The sequence below is a fragment of the Monomorium pharaonis genome, chromosome 3, assembly GCF_013373865.1.
Source record: "Monomorium pharaonis isolate MP-MQ-018 chromosome 3, ASM1337386v2, whole genome shotgun sequence".
NCBI classification, from domain to species: domain Eukaryota; kingdom Metazoa; phylum Arthropoda; class Insecta; order Hymenoptera; family Formicidae; genus Monomorium; species Monomorium pharaonis.
In genome coordinates, this window is record NC_050469.1 from 13,220,252 (window position 1) to 13,237,915 (window position 17,664).

A 17,664-nucleotide genomic window follows, 5' to 3' on the forward strand; every position below is an offset into this window, starting at 1 on the left:
AAACATTCCTGTCTCCGTTTTGCAATTCCTTTTAAGTGAGTGCATAGTTGTGTGACTAAAAATATTTTTGTTATAGGTGCTGGAGGCATCTGGGAATCGATTGAGGGAGTTGACGAATAACAGTTTAGCGCGTTATACGAGTTTAAGCATAATCTCTTTGAGCGACAATTTCATTCAGAATATAGAGGAAGGAGCCTTCGCTAATCAGCATTACCTGGAGCTGCTGGATCTTAAAGAAAACGGTTGCGATACTCTACCGAAGAGCATTTTTCAGCTGCCGAATCTTCGCTTGCTCTACCTCGATCACAACAAACTCACTGACTCGGTGTTCAAGGTGGAAGTCACCTCGCCCCTTCAGTTGCTACAATTGAACAGGAACAAGCTCACCAAGATCCCATATATCGGCATCCAGCCGAACCTTATCACTCTCAATGTGTCCGAGAATCTGATCACCTCGATCAATACCGAGGACTTAGCACCGTTCTGCTCGCTGAAGTTACTCGATCTCTCCCGAAACATGATCAAGTTCAACAGCTTCGACTGCGAATGCCAGACACTGAATGCTTGGGTGAAGTTACGAGAGATCAACATGAAACCCGCCGCATTCTTCAATTGCACCAGGTCATCGATAATAAACGAGGATTGCACCAACATACAATTCACCAATCGAACGTACGAACTGTACAACGAGTGCGCGACCATTATACAGCAGAAGATAGAGACCGAGAAGGCCCGCTCGGCCTGGATACTGGTCGTCTCGTGCGTCTCGGTGTTCCTCTTCGTCATCTTCGTAGTGCTGTTCTGCGTGCACAAGCGGAATCGCAGGCGGCGCAGGAAGCAGAAGGAACAACAACAGCTGACGGCGAACAACGCCAACACCGAGCTACTGAATAGCAATCTGACGACCGGCAATTCGTGAAATAATCGCCGAAAACGTCGTACAACAAATAGAAATTGCGGAGGATCCGAGAGTAAAACTTTATACGAGCTACAAGGGGACGTGAAGAAAGTTAAGGAGTTATCAACTTTGAAGTAAAATTAACGCAATGTTCAAAATATCTGAGAGATCTGTTGGTATTTATTAGAGTTTAATCGATGGATTCAGAGAGAGAATTTAATCGGATATATCGACAGATACGTGCCTAACAGTTTGTATCTGATCATTAATATCACGTTTCACACTTTCGCATGTTTAGTACATAAATGTGAGATTATAGCTCGAATGCTCCTTGGCGCGACTGCCATTTTTTCAAAGATATTACAAGTTTACAGAAGAAATGAGTACGTAGCCTCTTAAAGCACAAACGATATAATATAAAAGCGTTATACCATCCAAGGCATCGAGCGAAATAGATACTTAGATTATTAAAGACTCCGGAAACAAGCACAGCCATCGAAAGTAACGGAGAGGATAACTTCGCGAAGACCATGCTTACACAAGATATAAACGCGTTAACTTATAAAATGTGTAAATGTTCTATATTGTGTTCACGTATATACAACGGTTACGATATATATAAAAAAAAAATATATATATATATATACGATCTATGTGAATGTGATGGATTTTCAAGGACTCTGCGTGTTTTGAACGAATTATTGTATCGTCTCGCTATACTCTTTGCGATAGGAACTACCGATTTTGATTTCGATTGAACAAATCTCGGAAGCCGATCGCGTTCATTATCGTGCTTTTGTCTATGTAATAGCAATGTGAGGGTACATTTATTGCACGATTTATGGTACTTAAAGGAGAGTTTTCTTTCCAAAGAATATTACGACGTTAAAGTGAATCCCCCAAGTGTCAATGATGTTGATTTTACTTTCTGTCAGAACTTCTGTCTTTTCTCACATTCATCTCACTCATTTTTATTTATTCTTATATGTATGTAAGCTAGAAGTAAGATTTTATGTGTATTTAGTTATATAACATCGGTAGTAGCGTAACAAAGTCTATACATCTTATTTTTTTAAAACTTATAATTTTTCCTTCCGTTTCTCTGTAACATTTCCATTATGTGGATATATAAGTATGTGACTGTAAATTGTTATATACAATTTAAAAGATAAAGTTAAGTTATACATATACATATATAAAATGATACAAAGAGCCGTAATCCATTTTCAGAATGTAAAAGATAGATTACAATGCGAAATGTCGCTCTTAGTTCCTAATATTTATTTCATACGGGTGCAGAGAATCGTTTTTGATTTCATCATACTATCGTAAGGCGAATAGAATAACCGTACCATCGAAATAATAATACGTATAATACGTTATACGTGACGTGCGCGTTACGATATGTCAAAGAACAACTTTTATACTAATTTTCACGTTACCTTTTAATAAATACGAAGAACCTTTGTATATGTACTGTATGTACAGAAATATTAATAAAACTCTAATAAATTATCTTCGCGCGAGATCTTTTGGCTCCAGATTAATTTTAGCTTCTTTTTTCAGGGTTATTTGGCACATTTTAAGATCTCTAATTCGAAAACTAAAAAATAGTAAAGAAATCTATTTCATTTGTAAAGGATAATGACTTTTACATTAATTTGTATTCTAATACATATATTTAATGTAATAAAAATCTGTTTATGCATTTTTATACTTGGATTTTATATTTTTCTAAATTTAACAAATTTAACAAATTTTATTGACATATATGACATATAAAAATTGATTCTTTTTTTATTTTATTAAAATTATCAAAATTAAACCTTACTTTTATTTTTAAATTTTCTCTCAATCTCTGAACTTTTATTCCTTCATGCTGCCTTAACTTAAATGCGAGTGATAAGAGAATAATTTTTGAAATTAAGGAAATCAACGACTTGGAATAGGAATTTATAGAATGGAAGGAACGTACTGTATATTGCAAAAAGTAGCGAAACAAGACACAAATTTATTTGCAGGATACATTTTTAAACCGATGAGTTTTATTACAAAATCTCGAAATAACATTGAAAATATCTATCGACTCTTGGTTTGCGCAAAAGTGCATTTTTTCAATATGGTAAAATAGTGTTCTTATATAAAGAGAAAAAAATTTCCTATAAATCGGCTCTGCATATAAATACCTACCCGATTCATATACATAATAAAATATGAACAATTTGTTCATTTAAATTCTTTCGATTCTTTTTATGCTCTCTATGAAAGCCTTATCCTAACTTAACGTTCGCCTAAAACCAATTAGCTGCTGTCACTATCGTGAAAAATAATGATCACGAGTACATTTGTACGGTTAATTTGTGATTTTTATTATTAGTATAAATGATATAAAGCTGAATACAATTAAGGAAAATCATTTTGAATGCACAGGTGGGCACGATTGTAGGAATACGTTTCCTCCCTGTACTTTCCATGAAATTATCATTTGTTTATTCAGAAAAATCAACTGGATCAATCGGCAGCATTCGTGCAATTCGAGTACAATTTCGAAGCCGAAGAATACGCTTTTCACATATAAACATGTGACATTCAGTTAAACATTACACAAGTTGGAAATAACATTCAATCGAACATTTAATCAAGCGCTTTCTTCGGGATTCACTAAAAGATGAAATTGTCCGTCTAATTGCCAAGTCTACGTGCCATATTTATTAGTTTTCCCACAGTTTTATATTACTATCATTAAGTTAAAAGAACAAATACTGGTAACCCAATCGCTCTCTTGAATGTTTCATATTGGACAACATGAACGAACATAAACGTACGTAATTGCGTATATCATAAATTAAGAAATTATTAATCATTAAAACATTCTGGAAACATTTCGTTATTTCGGTATTACAATTCAAGGAAGTACAGATAAATGCCTGAGAGTAATAAACGTAATGCAGCATACAATGGAGAGGAAGAAATTTGCTGAATACAAGCACACCATTAGTATCCATCTGTACTCGATAATCGTTGTAATCGCTGTGGGTTTAACAGAATATAATAGTACAAGTCCGTTTTTTTTTTAATGAATAGATTGATAAATGCAAAAAAAAAAACATTTCATTCACATCACAAAACCCATTTGTTAAGTTTGATTTGAACTCTCGTCAGTTCAAATATAATACAATATCTTCTCATATATGTATACATGTATAATATATATTTATATAATATATATTTATTTATATATACTCTATTACATAAATGTAAGGAAAGTTATATAATGTCTCAACTGCAATATTCATTTCTGTTTTAATACTCTTTCTCTTCGAAGTATTAGACAAATGAATCTTGTATCTCATATATCTCTGATATTGTACTCTAAATTAATTTCTTTATGTTAATGGCATGATTTTTTTTATTTTCACCAGTTTTTAAACGGTGCTTACGGAACAAAGTCCCATTATCATACAAGCTTTTAAAATCTTTTGATATTCTTAAACTTATAGTAAATTTATGTTCACATAATGTGGCAACGCTCTTCACCCTGGGGATCGCCCTGTAACATAAAATTGTACGTACATCTCATTAACAAAAAGAAACGGAAGAAACGTAAAATAAATGAGTAATCACCGCGGACCCCAGTTTGCTTAATCCATCGCGTGAATGTCGGCATGTCCGTTTAGTCACAGATAAAGCAGATAATGAATCTTATTGTTATATTCACACGTGAAAAAAGATATGGAGAAAATATATGAGATATCCCTCTTGATACATATCCTAATTTTTCTTTACATTTTTTTTGTATACAGTGATCTATTACTGTATTAACGGTATACAGTAACTGTATACATGATATACGCAAATATGATACAGAATATACGAAAATATGCTGTATCAAATTTATCTTATTTATAAATATTACTACTGTTCGCATTCCAGTAAAGTATATATAGTTTTTTAACTAACTCTTGGTACTGATCCAATTACATATTAATATGTATGCATTGCCATAAAACTAAAAAATAATTGATATAATTAATATAATATCACAAAAGATAAGAATTTTCAATGGTCCACTAAAACGCAATATAAAAACTTAATCTAAGAATTTTTCACTTATATGTGGAAATATATTCAGAATATTTGAAATTTAATATAAAATATAAAATTAAAAATAAAATGTTTTAACTCGTAAATTGTCATCGGGTTGAATTCCGTATAAGAAAACTAAGTATTGCTTAAGTAGATAGTAATATATATATTTGACAATATTTTAATTAAAGACAATGTGGTTAATGGGATGGTAATTATATAACGAAATCTTATATAATGAAGATTATATTAATTCTCGTAAAAGGCATGAAATTTTAGTTAAGCGGTGAGCGTCCAGGCAAAATGCTGCATGAAAACCAACAAATATGAAGCAAAAAAAAAATAATTCCTATATAAGTGCGGAAAGTATTATCGATAACGTAATGTTTGAACATCTGATAGGTTACAAAATAACTTACATAAAGTGCCCATCAGAGTTGTGTGCCCTCACCCTTAATACGGGTAGAGATATCTTCTCTATGAAACAAGAAGTGAATCGTGAAAATGCTATACCCCCCAAAATTAGTTGTCTATAACTGCAACACTTATTCTGTATATAACAAATCTCTAGAAATAAACGGGAGGTAAGTAATGTTTGAATATCCACTACTTGCTGTGCAAATATTAAACTGATCCCTGTAATGCCTTAAAACTTTGAAATAAGTAGCCACATTGTCTTCTTTGATTTTTAAGAATTCAAAAGCACTCCTCCAAGATATAATATTTTTTAAACTAATATCTTTTTCAGTTCCACAGATATAAAAATTTTACATTACATTGCCGTACAATTTGCTAGACATGATTTCGTGCGTCGATAGTATATCAAAATAATGCTGCAGTTAAAATATAACGCACTAACGCATATTAACTTTCTACATATATTTTATCTAAATGTTTTTCTAACGTTATTTCCTAACATCTTTTTTTGTTTAAATTCCAAAAAATAAAGTTTAAAGCTTTTAATTCGCTACAACGTTCAACATGAGATATTAATGCAATAAAACATTTATTATATCCTTACCTGTTGGTGATGGAGTTCTTCTGTTGGTCGGTATCCCATTTCTCTGTGTCGAGACAAAGTTGTGGATAAATGTTGTCTCTTCCGTTCAGAAGTTGCCATTTCCTATTAAAACATTTATTTAATACCGCGTATTAAATAAATTATTGTATTTAATATGAATTAATCCTTAAATTTACATAATAATCCATTATTGTCAGAAATATTTAATTGTCTATTTTAATTTACAAAATTTACTTAGATTTTAAAAAGATGAACTCAATTTATATTTTTAATTATTGTAAAAGAAAATTGTGCAAAGAAAATTAAATTTAAGAATCAAATGCATGACAAGTGAAAATAACACATACCTCTCCTTCGATATTTGTCAGTGTTGTAGTCATGTTATCTCCTACGAACCACTTCTGACCCTTCATGACGATGTTGGAAGGTGGCTCATGTGTTGCACCGATATCAGCAGACCATACCATCACATTAGCACCTGCATCGAGCTTTACACTACGATGAAACTTGAAGGAAGTTTCCAGGGAACCGGCCTTGCGAATAATTTGCCAACCGCCCAAGCTTATTTCCTATTATAAAAAATTATATTCGATAAGAAGTTTGAATTAACTTTAAATGAAGCTAAAACGTATATCACCGAATTTCTAAAGTTCCAGTTTTCACTTACCTTATTGCCTTTATTGGTAAGTTTTACAAATCGCCCTTGGGGATCCGCTTCTGTAATCTCTACGTCACCCCTAGCAGTACCCGTAACACTATAATCGCTACTGCTGCGTTCCTCACTCTCTTCCAATAAAGTGCGTTTCCGTTTACCGCCTCTAAGAGGAGTATGTCTGGACGGAGTTGCTCTACCAGACAGAGACGTATTCGTCGACTGCATGGGTGTGATATTCAGTCTGGAATTGATGTAAATTCGCAAAAGTTAATTACTCTATATACATTTCCTATCATTTGCCGTTCGAATTTACAAAAATTATAATATTGATTTACCTCGCCTCTTCAGACTCGAGCATCTTGCGATACGCAGCAATTTCCAAATCCAGTGCCACTTTAATGTCCATAAGATCCTGATATTCTTGCAACTGTTGAGCCATTTCGTCTCGCATACGCGTTAATTCTGCTTCTAATGCAGCCAAGCTTTCTGCGTGACGAGCACGTTCGTTCTCTCGTAAATTCTCCAAATCCCTGTCGAGAAAAATTTTACATGATTTACGTTTATATTTTATAGCACTATTTTTACTTGTGTGTTCCTCTATAATCCTTAATTTTTTTGCTTATTTTCGAACTTCATGATTAACTTTGGTTAGTTACAAAAATTTCCTTGTGTAAACGATAGAATTCTGTAAAAGATTACCTAATGCGAGCATTAAGGGCATTGTTGGTCGCTTCGAGTTCATTGATTCTTGAATTAAGCCCTTCGATTCGAGAGCGAGTCTGTCTTAATTCCTCGGCTGCCATGTTGGCGACTCCAGTATTTCTCTGAGCGTGAGATGCCAAATTCTTGATTTTATTCTCATACAAAAGTTCAATCTCCTCTCGATTTGCACGCATCTGCGCCTCATATTGATCTCGTAATTCTTGCAAGGATTGCTGCAATTTAGCCTCATACTGCTCCGCGAGACGACCATCAATTTCTGATATTTCAACCTGAAATAGAATTTAAAAATATAAACGTTATATCAAAGAATTCAGGAAAAACAAAAATTAAATTAAAAGTTGTATCGACTAAAAATTTAGCTCGCCCTTTTTTATTTTTTTAGAAGTTATAAAACTGGGCTTAAAGCTTAAATATTAAGCACTTTTAAAAATAACAACAAATAATTTATTTACTGTAAAATGTATTAAAAATGTAAATTATCAATTTTTAGTATAATATATATTTCGCCAAAATTTGATAAAACTTAATTGTCATTTTGAATCAATCTTTTTTATATTATATATTGTCTGTCAAATATTAATTCAAAAATTTTTCTCAAGACTAATAATGTTTTACAACAATATAACGAGCCTTAACTCTTTGTTGTTTCGAATAATCGCTTACTTGTCGTCTCGTACGAGTCTCCGAAAGTTCTTGCTGATACACTTGATCCTTGAAACTGATGTCTTCTTTGAGACTCTGAATATTGTTCTCAAGATCGATTCGCTGGAGAGTCTCTTCCTCCAAGTGTTTGCGAGCGTCGTCCAGCAATGCTTTCAATCGATCCACTTCTTTCTCCAAATCCCGCTCCTTTTCGGCCAGCTTCTTACGCTCCGCCTGCGATTGATTGAACTGCGACTGCAAGTCGCTGCAGCGTGTTTCGAATATCATTGCATTTCGTTCTGCTACCTGCAGGTCTCTTGACTTCTTGTCCAATCTGAAGCAAATGATAAACATCAATTGTAAGGGATTCACATCCATTAATGATGTATTTTTTCTTTAATTTCTGCTACATATATATATATATATATATATATATATATATATATATATATATATATATACGTATTGACTAAATAAGAAAAAAAAAAGAATCTAATTATAATTTTCAAGCATTAATATAAAGAATTAAACGTGTCTGTGATTCAAACAATTTTAATGTTTCAATCGCGTGAACAATTGCAAAAATAAATTTTTAGAGAATTTATGTGCAAGAACGAATTTTTCATTGACAACGGCGGCTTTTTACAAAGGTTCTTTGGACATAAAATATTCAGAATCTACATCGTCTCGTTATCCTTGGCCTACTGCCTTAAAAACAAGCAATGATGCTACATCTATTCTCGGGGAATGACTTTTCTCGCTGCGGTATCTTCAGAAAGCGTCGATTTAAAATCAGTTCATCGCGAATCCTCGTTTTACATTAAGTTAAAATAATAGAGTTAAAAATGAGAACAGGCAACGGACAGGCAAACGATAAAAAACCGGATTTAATTAACATTGTATTTTTTCATGGAATTTTATATTTTTGTAAAATTCCCCGAATTCTAAATAACATGGCAATGTGTTACTTTGCGAAACACAAACACGCAAATTTCGGAGCAATGTAATCTGTAGCAGCATTTTGATTCAAATTCGTTTTCATTTATATTTCGTCGGTTTGCGAGGAGGAAGCCGTGCGCCCTCTCTTACTCGGCGCGCGGCTTCTATTTCAAGCGATGCACGACCCACATTGAGAATTTTATTTTCTGCCCATGGTGGCCCGGACGTTGTCTTTAATATACACCGGGTTTACAGATCCCGTTCCTCTTTCAACTTTCGACGGGAAAAGAAGAAAAAGACGTACACTCTGGAAAGCGCACGTTCACCATCGCGAGAAATGCCGACTAATTAAGTTGTGGCGGCTTAAAAGCTAACGATCGTCAACCCAGTATCGCGATGGAAACATTTAATAAAACAATTTGCTTGCTAACTGTAACGATTTTTCTGGGTTTACAATTAAATATAGAAATATGTAATTATATTGTTTGTAGAAATTAGTAGCCGATGAATCATATGCGTTAATAAAGATTTTGCTTTACGTAAATTATAAGTCGCAAAAATCAACACTAAATGAGTTAATATTTTTTCAATTAAATTAAGTTGAAATGGCTTATAAAATTAAATTAATTACGTTAAAAGTTACATAAATAAAAACTAACTCAAAAGTTATGAAAATTAAGTTAAACTAAAAGTTAATTTTAAAAAAATATTATTTATATTAAATTAAAATATCGTAATTGTTTAAATTTGTATTATTCCAAACAAAATTAATAATACAGATTATCAAATAAATTGAATATTTTATTTATAAATTAAGTTTATGTAAAATAACAAAGAAACATTAAAATTTACTCAGTTAAAAGTTATTAACTTTTTAACTTTATTATTCAACTTTTTAAATTATTACTACCCAATCCTTACATAAGTGCAATGAAAAGGAAACAATTGTTGTAAGATTAAAATCTGTTACTCTTAGCCACGTTCAGAAACACCATCCGAGTACCCCTATGTATCTTTTCATCCTCGCTTACCGAACGTTAAACAAGGATAAAACACATATGGGAGCAGTCGGGTGATGATGTTTCCAAATGTAGAGTTCTTGCTAACTCTTTTGTTTTTCTTTTAGGCCCGACACGCCGTACGTTACAAGCTGGCCCGAGACAAGGTTGGATACCACTGCTCTAAACAATTGCGAGGAAGGGAGCCTCGAGATTTATACGCTTCTTGGCGGGAGGGTGATGGTCGTCGCCCTCTAGTTCACTCGCCACACCAATCGGAACGAAAATGCGTGGGGACGAGACGCTTCAGAAGACGCTGCAACGACATTATGTGCATTCAGCTATGAACGAACGAGCGACATCCGTCACAGTGTCTCGGGTCAAGTTCAGTCGCGGAGCTTCGTAATTTTGTTACTCGCGTGATATATAAATTAAGACACTGAGGACGTGCAACGTTTTAATTTCCATTATTATATTTTGTTATTTACGTTACTTCATTGCAAACATTGCATTAAAAGTTTTTAAAAAAATGTATAATTATATCCTACATGCATTAAATCTAAACATATTTTTAAAATTCTAAAATATATATATACTTTTTTATATGTTTACTTTATTATTCAATATGCATATAAATATTTATGGCCAATTATTCTTTTACTAGATAACTACAATCCCAAAATAAGAGTAAAAAATACATCGTTGGATGTACGTGATGCTAATTATCATTAAATTTTGCCCGATTATTAAAATTCATGCTATCTCCTCCTTCAAAAGAGCCGAGGACGGGTCCCACCCCGTCGCGCGCACCTCGTACACGAACTTGAACTCGGGACGCGGCCCTCGCGTCTCCGAAAATGGCGTGGCTTTACACGCGCGCGTCCGCGTGCAACGCCGGCCTCCTCCCTCGCGCGAGGTCTGGCTAAAATGGCTGACGTTGGGCGCGCGATGTATCATACACGCGTTCCGCGCGGGACCGCGCGGCTTAATCGATTTGCGGCCGGCGGAATTTCGCGTTTGCTCGAAAATCGATGCGCGTCCCCCACGGCAGCAGCTCTCTTTTCGCAGCTCCTCATATTCGCGACGCTTGGAGGAATTCGAGATTATCGTTGTAGATCATCGCTCGGCCTCGGAGCGGAGAGACCACGACCGCCACGCGCTTTCGCCGAGCGCGTGAGAAATGCGCGAAACGCGTATCCTTATCGGTTAATTGGATCACGGACTCGTACGGTGACATTACTCCACCTTCGGTGAGCGTAAACACCGAGGAAGATACCGTTTCTCGGAAAAATTCGAAGAAAAATCTTCCTCTGTTGCACGGAAAAAAAAAATGTTGATCTGACTAAATTTTCCAACTAAATCGAATTTTGTATACTCAAGTATTTATGTATTTCAATTAACTATATAAATACTTGAACTAAAATTTGTGCATTTAAGTTAAATGCATAAATTCTTGAATTGTCAAAATTTTAATTTAGTTGGAAAATTTTGTTAAATCAACAATATTTTTTCCTCGGTGTGACAAACATGTACTTTGCGGAAGAAGCTTCAGCGTATGTTCCAAGTCTCGAAAAAATTTATGTAATAAGAAAAACATCTACAAAATATACAGAAAATTTTGCGCGGATCACTTTAGAAATACGCTAATATTTTGGATTCAATTAATTTTTTTTTTCTATCAAAAATATCGTTTTTGCATTTTTTTAAAGTTTCAAACGTAAAGAGAATCGATAATTTTCAGAAGTAAAATCTTGAGAAAATGTTATAAAGATATGTATAGAAATGTACAGAGAATTTCCCGCAGATATACTTCAAGAATGCTGATAATTTAAGATTGGACTAATTTGATTTTTTTTTCTATCAAAACCGTTATTGCAATTTTACTAAATACCTATTATTTTTGTAATAACATCGGCAGCGTTTTTATGTGCAGAAAAATTCAAGTCTCTTCGAGAATTCCTATAGTGAAGAAATAGACGGCATTTCTAAGAATCTTGTATAAGGCAATTATCATTAAATAATATTCTTGATAAATATTCAAGTTTTCCATTGGGAGACGCTCGCGTCATGCCATGTCCTTTCTTGTTTATTCAAGGACCACTGAATTTGTAGACGCTAAGCACTGCCCGAAAGGTAGAAAGAGACAGACCAAAGAGAGGCGTTTAAGTGCTGTCTGTCGCATAATGAAACGCCATATTCCCAAGCAATTTTGGTCGCTGACACAATTCTCCTGTCGCGAAGAATTCCAGATGTAAAAGAATCGCGACGATAATTGCCAATGTATAACGTTAACAATTAAAAAAAAATTACAGCGAGCAATAATAAAGTCGTGATAGACTTTACAAAAGGATCAGAGCATTAATATTGTCATCATCAAAAACATCACGATCTTTAACGTGAAAATGAGCCTCATGACCGTGACTATCTCTCTCAGGGGCTCTCAACCTTCACGAGTAGCACGAGTGTCCGCTTTGATCAACGTGTAATTAATGTATGTTGGAGACCCTCTTAATATGTGAAGTCGCATCGAATTATACTTGGGCCACATACTTCCCGTCTAGATTTTCGTGCGTCATGCTTCTGATTATTCGAAAAACGGCAACGCTATCTCAAAGCAGCCGGAGATGACGTTTCACAGTTGGACACAGCAATATGTAACACAACGAATAATAATATAATAATTATTATCACAATGTGATGGTTCTCCCCTAGATATATAAAAAAATAGAATGTAAAGACGGAAGACGGTTAAAAGGAAAAAAGAAACGATTGCGTCAATCAAGGAGAGAATGAAATACGGCGTTACTCCTCCCCCCCCTTTTTTTACTTGATTTTTGCTACCTGATGTTAGCCTCTGTCTATGGTTTCTCTACGATACAATTTAAGTCGCATAAAGACAAGAAGCACGTACCCTTATGTGCGAACAATTTTATCAAGGCATTTATGACATCAACTATACAATTGGTTTCAGTATTTACTTTATCTTCACGCAGTAGTGAATAACATCATGTCTGTTTTGGGAAGAAAACGTCATTTCATTAAAAAGCATCGGTGGGCGAAGTTCGAGTTTATTAAACCTTTCCCATCCTATCCCGCTCTACCCACGTAGAAGTTGGGCACGGCAGATGCGTTATGGGGAAACCGGTGTGTTGCACCAGTCGTAACGGTATAAACCACAGTGAGAGCCGGGAGATACCGTAATTTCGTCTCCGTAAAAATCTCAACAGGCCACTTCGACTATCGTGTTTACCGTGACTTAGAATATACGACAGGCCGATAATTATTCAGAGCATATCGTTCTTACGCGAGCATATGCAACGATGCAATATGTAAATATACATGTAATAATATATGTAAACGTGTATTCAACACGAACAAAGGAGAACGCATTAATTTATCAAATCTTCGTTTCCTACGTTCACGCAATTCCACTAAAATCCCAAGCGTAAATTAAAAAAGAGTCAGTAAATTATCATTTATTTTATTAATTAACAACAAATTTCTACTTCCTCCATTCCCTATTCACCTGTCCCAATTTTCAGCGAGCAAACGCGCGAAATCGAGCGAGCTTCGATTGATGCTTAAAACGCGAAAGTCGCACCGACAGTTGGCGCGTGGGCGGAGAGGTAGGGGAAGAGGGAGGGGGGAGGTGTAAATTTATCAAGGAGAAATTTCACTCTCGCGCGGGTCGGGGAATCGATCGTCTCGACGATAGACGGGACAAAAAGCACACACCCGACGTATAATTCCAGGCAACCGCGATCGGACGTGCCGGCGGAATCGGAGTCAATGTTTTCAGGTCAGGTGATAACGCACCGACGCTGACATCACCGCCGCATAGTAAGCGTGACGCAACCGCTCGTAGTAACGTCACGTTGCCGGAGAGCCCGGCCACGCCGTTCCGGCTCCCGTTCATGTTTCGAGCCGGCACATGCCGCGCCCGCGCCGAAAAATTATTTCCTCCCTACGCGCGGAAAAAGTACTGCCAGAAGAGGCCGATATTGTTTTACTTATTTTCGTCTAGGTAACGGTTATCTTCAAGGATATTTTCTTGATAATAGTTTTAAAATGTATATACTTATCGCTTAAGAATATTTTCTTGATAATAGTTTTAAATTATACTTATCGTTGATTTTAGAAAAATTCATTATCATATGATTTCGAAGAAAAGTAATCGCAATAATAAGTAAGTCGAATTTTCATTTTAATTAATATTCTCGAATAAAATATTAAATTACATAGGATTCAAAATACTTTGAATTAATGTGATGCTTACGACAAAACTTACCGAGATTAGACTTCATAAAATTATGAATTATTTGAAATAAATGATATTTATTTAATTCAAGTATATATTTCCCGTGTGTTCACATAGCAGTTCATTCTAAGTAAACATTACTTGTTTCGAGTAAGTAATAAATAAATATGTATTTTAAGATAATCATCAAGAAAATATTCTTTGCGGAATAACAATTAGCGATGAAATGACAATTAAAAAATAAACAATTGCTTTTTCTAACGTACCAATGTTTTTGTATATAAGCGTATACACATTGCACTTTCTTCCCCCTTTTTTGCACGTTCCTCCAGAATTTTTCGTTTATCTTGCGATTCTCCACTTCCCCATTCCCCTCATAGCACATATCAGTTTTTAATCTTTTAGGCATCACTTTGAGAAAAATCTCGAATCTGTTGACAAACACGCTCACGACGAAAATACAGGTGACGCATCGATGAATCTCTGCCTCTCGTTGATTTAATCGGTGACAAGCCCCGGCGGACATTTAATCGGTGAATTACCCTTGAATTTGGATCGAATGAGATCTATAGCGCCAACCGTCCTAATCTATATTGTTGTTTGGCACGCAAATAGAGCGAGTGATAACGCGGCCGCACAAAAGTATCGATCAGAACACAATGTTGAGAATGTTCAACCGCGCCTTGTGGCACGTTGTTAAGAATTAAAATTCTCTTAATTTTACTTTTATTTTACTTTTATTCGTTTTCTCATTTACCGTTATTATTATGCGAATATTTTTGTAGTTTGTATGCAATAAAATATCGAAGAAACAGGGAATATTAAGCTGCTGTGTAAATATTATATAGACGTTCCATATTATATAGACAAATGTATTACATGCCTTCATACAAATTATTTAAACCTGTATATATATATATATATATATATATATATAAGACAATAAAAAAATGTATTGTCTGGAATTATTCCAGATAATATTCATTAATAGATATGACATGCGTTTTACAAGACATGTGCAATCTCTGGTAAATTGACGCTTATCTGATAATTCCTCAAGAATTATCAAGCAAACGAGCACAAGAAGAGAATGACTAAGGTCTACAACATTCAATGACAAAGTAGACGGAAATGTTGCAAAGAAGCCTCACATTAATGTGACCTCGTAGCTACGTAAATTATATAAAAAAGTGAAACAATTATTTTTCCAGCATTCATACTGACATCGAATAAAATTAAAGTAATAAAAGTTGATTAAGCTACAATAATAATACTATAGGCGTGTAGTTCGCAATTTTGCTGTTAAAAAAATTATACCCTAAAAAAACACAGGATTCGATGAATACAATCATCTTCAAACTTTTGCGTCATCGATATTTGGAAAGCGACTTGCTGCGTGAATACTTGCTGTGAATCACCATATATTTCACAATATGCTCAATGTGCACGTTCCATTAACATGATGAAAGACAGTTTCGGGATTGACGTCTAGTGAAACTAAAAATGATATTTTCTTGCCTTGAAACTTATTTATTATTTTAAAACACATTTCTAGATCCAATCTAAAAATATCTATTTTTTACGTTACCAACTCCAATTAACTTAAAAAAATCAACCGATTAATAAAAAAAAAATAATTATCTCCAATCTAATGTTTTAATGAAAAAATTGCTTAAAGTTATTGAAAAGTATTGTTTTATATAAATAGATAATAAAAATAACAATCAGCTTTAAGTTTTGCAAATGGCAATTGACAAGTTTAATCCACTGATTCTCAAGTTAATCGGATCGTTGTTCAAAGTTGACCAAGTTGTTCAAAAACAGAAAAGGATGACAAACAAAAAAAAAAATACGAAAACCGCATTGAGGTTATGGATACGCGTGGACACATGGTTGCGCGAATAATAATAATTTTGCTCCGCGCATGTGCCGAAGAGCAAGAGGGGACAAGGAGGGTGAGTGACGGTCTGGGACGGAGCGAAATCGCGTCTATATCTCGATCCTGGTGATTCATCAAAGAGTCTCGCGCTTTTAGTGCACTTTCGAGCGAAAAGCTCACGCCTGTCCATGCTCCATTGTATTCAAATGCTCCACGTTTCACTGCATTGCCGACTGCAACACCCAGCCGTGCCACCGGCAATCAACAAATTCCCAATCGGAGCGAAAAGATTTTATTTTTTATTTCTCTTTTCTACTTCTTTGCACCGCGAATATTTCAATAGCGGACAATCATCAAGGGACAAGGTCCTCGGACGCGCCTGGTGACGATTTTGATTAACCGCCGTCTTACTTTCCTGTTATTTTGCAAGTAAGAGACGACGGGAGACGCGGATACGCAGCGAGATGGTAAAGCGTGACATATATATATATATACACACACATATACGACTTACTTGCTCTTGAGATCCTCGTTATCATCCCAGAGACGTTTGGTGTCGATCTCGAGCTTGGCGCGTTCCCTGGCGGTCTCGTCGAGCAGCTTCCGCGCGTCGGACAGCTCGTGCTCGTACATGGCCTTGATGTTGGTGACCTCCCGGGTGACGGTCTCCTGAGTGGTCTGCATCTCCCGGCTGAGCCGGGAGTTCTCCGTCTCGAGGAGGCGCACCTTCTCGATGTAACATGCCAGACGGTCGTTGAGATTCTGCAGATCCTGCTTCTCCTGCAGCCGGGAGTACCGGGTCGGGCTTAGCGGGCTGCCGGGTCGCCGGCCGCTGACGATCGGCGTCGACGTGCTCGCGGGCGGCGATTGGATGTTGCTCGACGTCGACGACGAGGCGGCGACGGTGGTAGCGGATGAGGCGGCGGCCGCTGCCGCGGCGGCAGCCGCCGCCGCCGCCGCCGCCGCGGTCTTCTTGCTCGTCTTCGTTGACATCACGTTGTGCTTACTCTCGCGTCGCGGTGTGCGCGATGTTGCGGCTCTCCCGTGCACGCGGCTCTTCTCGCGCCTGCGGTCTCGATCTACTATGGCCCTCGCGCTACGCCGTTCTCGGTTCTGATACCCTCGCGACACCGAGGGGAAGAGAGATAGAGAGAGAGAGAAAAAGAGAGAATGAAGGAGAGAATATACCGGCACCGTCTGTTTCTATAAGATCGTCAACTCGCCGCTGAGAACGTCGTGTCGGTCGATCGAGCGAGCGAGCGAGCGAGCGAGCGAGCGCGCGTACCTCTCCACCGTGATTGACACTTCTTACACAAACAACCCACACCACGCAGCCAAATGCGCACTACTGTCTACCGATCAACCAGCCAACGGTCGGATTAGTGCGCCTGCGACGACGCCACATCACAAGCCGGGTTTCGCGCCGCCATTAGGGGGAAAGGCGCGCCGCGAGCGGCCATTGGCCGGAGCGCCGTTGGGACGCCACGCGGCCGGCCAATCGCGCGCCACGTGCCGACCGGGCGCGCGCAGTGCCGCGCGCCGCGATTCGCCCGCGCCCGGTGCGG

General features: G+C 36.5%; 2 protein-coding genes across 3 annotated transcripts in view; one reads left to right on the forward strand and one right to left on the reverse strand.

The window, feature by feature from the left end:
• LOC105832629 (transforming growth factor beta activator LRRC32) overlaps positions 1–2,421 on the forward strand; it is a 96,455-nt gene extending 94,034 nt beyond the window's left edge. Inside the window, exon 4 of the mRNA XM_012673747.3 lies at positions 77–2,421. Coding sequence (XP_012529201.2) covers positions 77–919 — 843 coding nt within the window. The 3' untranslated portion in view covers positions 920–2,421. The remainder of the gene's footprint in view (positions 1–76) is intronic.
• A 468-nt stretch (positions 2,422–2,889) lies between these two features.
• LOC105832628 (lamin Dm0) lies at positions 2,890–17,430 on the reverse strand. Of its 2 annotated transcripts, XM_036284686.1 has the most exons (9): positions 16,614–17,430; positions 8,047–8,359; positions 7,360–7,652; positions 6,996–7,190; positions 6,673–6,901; positions 6,353–6,574; positions 6,006–6,107; positions 5,404–5,461; positions 2,890–4,448 (listed from the first exon to the last, which is right to left on the reverse strand). In XM_036284686.1, exons 1-8 carry the CDS (start codon positions 17,090–17,092, stop codon positions 5,438–5,440), a joined length of 1,857 nt encoding a protein of 618 aa, XP_036140579.1. In that variant the 5' UTR covers positions 17,093–17,430; the 3' UTR covers positions 2,890–4,448; positions 5,404–5,437. The 2 variants fall into 2 exon arrangements, with proteins under 2 accessions (XP_036140579.1, XP_028044613.2); XM_028188812.2 differs by lacking the exon at positions 5,404–5,461 and having other exon boundaries at positions 16,614–17,092.
• Positions 17,431–17,664: the final 234 nt, after the last annotated feature.